General features: G+C 36.3%; 1 protein-coding gene across 1 annotated transcript; it reads right to left on the bottom strand.

Moving 5' to 3' along the window:
* Positions 1–223: 223 nt before the first annotated feature.
* Positions 224–4,328, bottom strand: LOC147559315 (RNA demethylase ALKBH10B-like). Its single transcript, XM_086661200.1, has 7 exons — positions 3,611–4,328; positions 2,231–2,361; positions 2,008–2,125; positions 1,796–1,909; positions 1,570–1,685; positions 1,289–1,443; positions 224–964 (listed from the first exon to the last, which is right to left on the bottom strand). The coding sequence occupies exons 1-7, from the start codon at positions 4,227–4,229 to the stop codon at positions 487–489; spliced, it is 1,731 nt and encodes a 576-aa protein (XP_086517326.1). The 5' UTR covers positions 4,230–4,328; the 3' UTR covers positions 224–486.
* Between the last annotated feature and the right edge of the window lie 562 nt (positions 4,329–4,890).

Below are 4,890 nucleotides of genomic sequence, written 5' to 3'. Positions count from 1 at the left end.
ATGTGGAACTATGTTCAAGTGCCGGCACTTGCAGAAAGAACGGGTGGGAGGAGGTTATCAACTTGATGTATATTGATTAAGTATTTCGATTGAGTTCATGATACATGATTTTCGTAAGTACAGCTTCTAACCTGCTGAAAATATTATGCTACAAATTCTTACCAAGACTTTGAGAGAGAGCAAATTAAGGAACTCAAACAACCCACCAAGGGAGAAGAAAGTATAAGTAAAAGAACATTTGAAATAAAAAACAGTTAATACAAAATTCTAGTTCCTACATAAAATTAATTCACAATCTTCAAACTTTGAAGAAACTCATCTAAACTCTATCCCTAACACACTACCAACCTGACTCCTCCTGATCATCTCAATCAAGAAAAATAAAAAAGTAAATCAATACTTCTAACCTTCCTTCTTAAACATCTCACTCTGGAATATTGAACTCCTCTTGGGTCTCTCGATTAACTCACAAAGATCGTTCGTTTCTCAAACTGTGATAGCTGAACTAGTACTTGACTCCATAACTTGTGTTTCTCTTGAAGAAGGTAAAGCGAGAAGCCTGGCTCGTTGAGCACGAGGTGGAAGATGTTTAGCTGGTTTCTTAGATTTCATAGTCCAAGGCAAGAAAACACCAGTACCGTTTTTCGGGAGTTTTCTAGGGTTCATAATCATCGGACCTGTTGGAGCTAACATGACTAACGGATTATAGTTGAATCCCCATTTTGGGACCATTTCCATGGGTCCATAACAAGGGTAGGATCCATTTGGAACTCTTAATGGTTGGGGCATACCTGGTTGCCATAATGCCATGGTTGTACTCAAGGGAGGAACAGTTGATGAGTGAACGACTTGATTCGTTTCTGACCTAACTCTGAAGAATGTAATGCTCACTCTCTTGTTTGAAGACGGGCATATGACGTGTTTTGCCATGTCAGCACTATTCCCACGCATAACAAGAAGTGACCTGTACATAGTTACCAGAATGACATCGTAAAATGATCCGTCAGTTGTAACTACTTATCTATGACAATCCAAAAATAGTTCTTCTAGACCCACTTCGACTTATTCGGGTTTGGCCTTTTACTTGCCTCTTTTGAACCTAAGATTCATTAAAGTGGCACATGAAAGGTTTTGAGTAAAAGACCAAACCAGTTTTAGGTCTAGGAAACTAGATTAAACCACAAGGTTCACATAGTGCCTACAAGGATCGGGTGGAATAATTGATAGCGAATTTTAAAGAATTCAAATGTGGAAGGCAGAAAGTAAAGCAAGAACATTAAGTTCTTACCCTTCCTTGAGAGAAAGCATGAGCGGGCCTTTATAGTTTCCTTGGTTATCGCTTACGAGAATACGCCCAAATGCCATGGTTGATTCAGAAAGAAGAAGAGTTGAGATTGGTTGGTCCAAATGTGGTGGTTTTAAGAAAGGTTGTGAGTGTTCTCCCTGCACGACAACGAAAAGATACCTAATTAGCTCCAAGAAGCCTGAACACGTACTTTAATCTACTTGACGATCCTAGCTAGAAGAACAAAACAGTAGTTAAGAATAGTAGAAATAAACGAAGTTTACCTCGTCAAAGAAGTTAATAATGCAACTATTGGGTCTTCTGGTCTCTGGTAGTAGATGCCATTGAGTCAAATGATCAATGACAGTTTGAAGAACTGAAGGAATCGGTTCGATATTACCTGCATATATTCATAAACGCGGAAAGAATTAGCGAGCAACTTTTGATTTAACAAAAAGGACAAGATTTAGCTACATAATTAGAACATGATAACATGGAAGTCAGGCTTACATTTGTCAGTATTTGTTTTATCATCCTTCATCTGTCCGAAGATTGGAACTCCTAGTTGAATTAGCTCTCTCTTGTTTCCTTTTAGTTGTTGATTGAACAGAATAAAGGTATCACCTAAATTCACCAACAAACGACTCAATTAGGACATGATGAGTTACATAAATTGAAGATATCAAATACTAACTAAAAGAGCATCAGGATTTGTATCTCACCAGAAAGCTCTCCATTGTGACCAGCATTATGGAGTTCAGTTATGTAGTCTGAAAGCTTGGAGAGTTCTGAGACGGTGAAGATATCCTCGTAAAGTTTCAGACCTTTGACGACGTTTACCTGCTAGGCATAAAGTAACCGTCATTAACAGAGAATGCTCTAGTCTACTACTTGTCTAATATATCTAACAGAGGATTTATATGAATGATGAAAGAAAGAACTTGCCATATGCCCTTTCACTGGCTCCTTCGCTATGAAACCTTTAGTCATCTTGATTTGGTATCGGCGTGACTCGCAATCATCATGGTTGGAGCAAATTTGGATATTTTCCAGCGGCAATTGCCCTCCTTGAGATCCTAGTAAACAAAACAGAAAGAACGTTAATACTTCCGTTCGATGTACAAAGAAATATATACCGTTACGAGTTAGAGTCAATCAGCAACTATTCAGGAAACTAGTGTTCGTAGATCAAACTGGTCTGTTTAATGTAACCTAAAAAACATTATGAGTTTCCAAAACAGACTAAAAGCCTAACATCGAACGGTAATTCCTGTTACCATAATCTTAAACCTATCTCCATGTAAACAAACAGGTTTCTAAAAACGTTCATTATATTAGCGAATTCTTCGTGGGTACCTAAACATTTTTCATTTGTGTGATTTACCCACATTCATAATTGAAGTTCTGAACTATCTTAGACTCTTTCTTTCAGATATTTCCTTCCACTCACTAATAAATGATAGTTAACTCAGATACAGATAAAACCTGAGTAACTGAGTAATCGAGCCGGAACGAATTAACTTGCCATTAATGATTATTAGTTCTGACCACATTTAATTCGATAAAGGAACTAAGAAACTGACAAAGCTCTGACTAGTTGTAACGAACAACTGGAACAAGTCTAGAAACAATCAACATTGAAAGGAAAAAAATCAGAGTCTGAGTTTTGTGCTTATCTACAACTTTTTAAGAATACAGCCTAACTTCCATTAATGACCTAAAATTCTCACACATCTCGAGCTATAATTCACTCTGATTTCGTATTCACGTATCCCAAAAAAACTATAAATGACAACAAATTTACCTTTTCTGATCTTGAATTACTCAAACCGTGAGTAAAATCTCGGGAAATTACAACTTTAATTCTTTTCCTTACTAATTTCATATCTTCACGGACACGATTTAAAGAAAGAAATCGTAAAAAGTAGAAAGTTTAGTCAGAAAGTTGAATTAGAAAACCGGCAAAGTCAATTTTGGGAATATCAAAGAGAAGATCAACCAAATAAATAAAGAAATCAGACGAATTCATTTTTCTATTTTGAATCGGTTTGAATCGTTTGATACGGAATCAGAATTCAGAAGAACAATAATAGAACAAGGAATGTCAATTTTCAGATTTAATATATGAGATTTTTAGAAGATGAGTTGAAAAATCAGTAAAATAACCTAAAAGCAGAAATCTGATTTACTCAATTTTAGGTCAGTTTTACTCACTGAAAGATCTAATAGTACTGATCAAAATTAAAAATTGAAAAACAGAGTTATACTGATCAATTAAGGACAAAATAAGATTAGAAAAAGAAAAATATTAAGAAGAAAACAAACCTTCGTCACTGAAAGTACGATCTGATGAATCAAATCGAGATGAATCCTCTTCCACCGTTTCATTTTCACAATCGCCATTATTCTGCTCCAATTTCTCAACCAGCAAATCTTTACTCTCTGATTCAACAATCTCATTTCGTTCTTCTATTTCACTTTCTCTCTCATCATCATTTTCTTTCATCGTCACCTTCTTCTCATCAAATTCTTCTTCTTCTTCTTCGTCACTAAGCTTCTGGTTCTTCTTCTCCGCCTCTTCTTCTTCGTTTCTCTTCTTCATCTTTTTTTCAGATACAACTTTTTTAAGCTCAATAGGAACATCAGCAATTGAAAAGTATTTTTGCATATTCAAAATCGGAATCCAATTCAATCTTCTTCGATGAATAGCTGCAAAAACAGATTCATATTCGGATCCATCACTGATTCCTTCGAGTTGACTCACCTGCGTCAAATGATTACATAGTGCATCAATAATCGCATTTGCAGCCGCAAATTCACCTCTAAACCAGGCAATAATAGCATCTTTAGCAACCGATTCCGGTACCGGAGATGGTTGTTGTCCGGTCATCGTCGTTGCTAACATCGGAACTCGATCTGGTACTGTTACTGTCATCGTCGGCATCGGTTTAGAATGTAGAGAGAGAAAGCTATAGAGAGAGAGAGAGAGATTTAGAATGGAGAGAAGAAACAGAGAGAAGATCGTTTTTGCAGTAGTACTTCGTTCTTCGTTTATATAGTCAGAGTTTTCCGTACTAGTAGACCCATTAGTCTGACGTGTCAAATATTTATGTGGTGAGTTGGCTTGATTAAAATGATAAACGGTTGAGATTAAAGGGTTCTTCTGTTTTAAATTGTCATAAAATGTAGTTTGGCAAAAGCAATAAGCATAGGAGGAGGTGCCACGTAGATCCAAATTTTTTAGGAAGCTTAGGTGTCAATCGCTAAATTATTCAGCTGGTACTGTTCATAAGTCAAAATTAGGGTAATGTTTATGGTAAATCAAAATGCAAATGTAGAAGGAAAATAAGACTATGCCCGTCATGAGCTTGCAGGCCTACGTATGGGGCCATGATCTAGAGAGAGAAAGTGAATGCTGACTCTATGTCTGACCGAATTCCGGTTGAGGTACTTGAACGAGCAATATTTAGTGAGAGAAAACGTTATCAAAACAAATGGAAAATGAAATTATCTCTCCACTTTTAGTAACTAAATCTGACCTAGCTAGTGAGTTGTCTGATTGCAAACTTTGAAACTCTAATTATATTTGTCTAGATATCCTACCC

Source organism: Eschscholzia californica, unplaced genomic scaffold (genome assembly GCF_041429995.1).
Source record: "Eschscholzia californica isolate CP2 unplaced genomic scaffold, dmEscCali1.0.p SCAF_2, whole genome shotgun sequence".
Lineage (NCBI taxonomy): Eukaryota > Viridiplantae > Streptophyta > Magnoliopsida > Ranunculales > Papaveraceae > Eschscholzia > Eschscholzia californica.
The sequence above is the reverse complement of the archived record's forward strand: the minus strand, read 5'-3'. Positions and strand labels throughout refer to the sequence as shown.

Coding starts and splice junctions, on each gene's coding strand:
- LOC147559315 (XM_086661200.1), bottom strand. CDS start 4,229: ATGCCGACGATGACAGTAACAGTACCAGATCGAGTTCCGATGTTAGCA. Junction 1,910..2,007: donor TCACAATGGAGAGCTTTCTG/GTGAGATACAAA, acceptor TGGTGAATTTAG/GTGATACCTTTATTCTGTTC. Junction 1,686..1,795: donor TAAAACAAATACTGACAAAT/GTAAGCCTGACT, acceptor GAATATATGCAG/GTAATATCGAACCGATTCCT.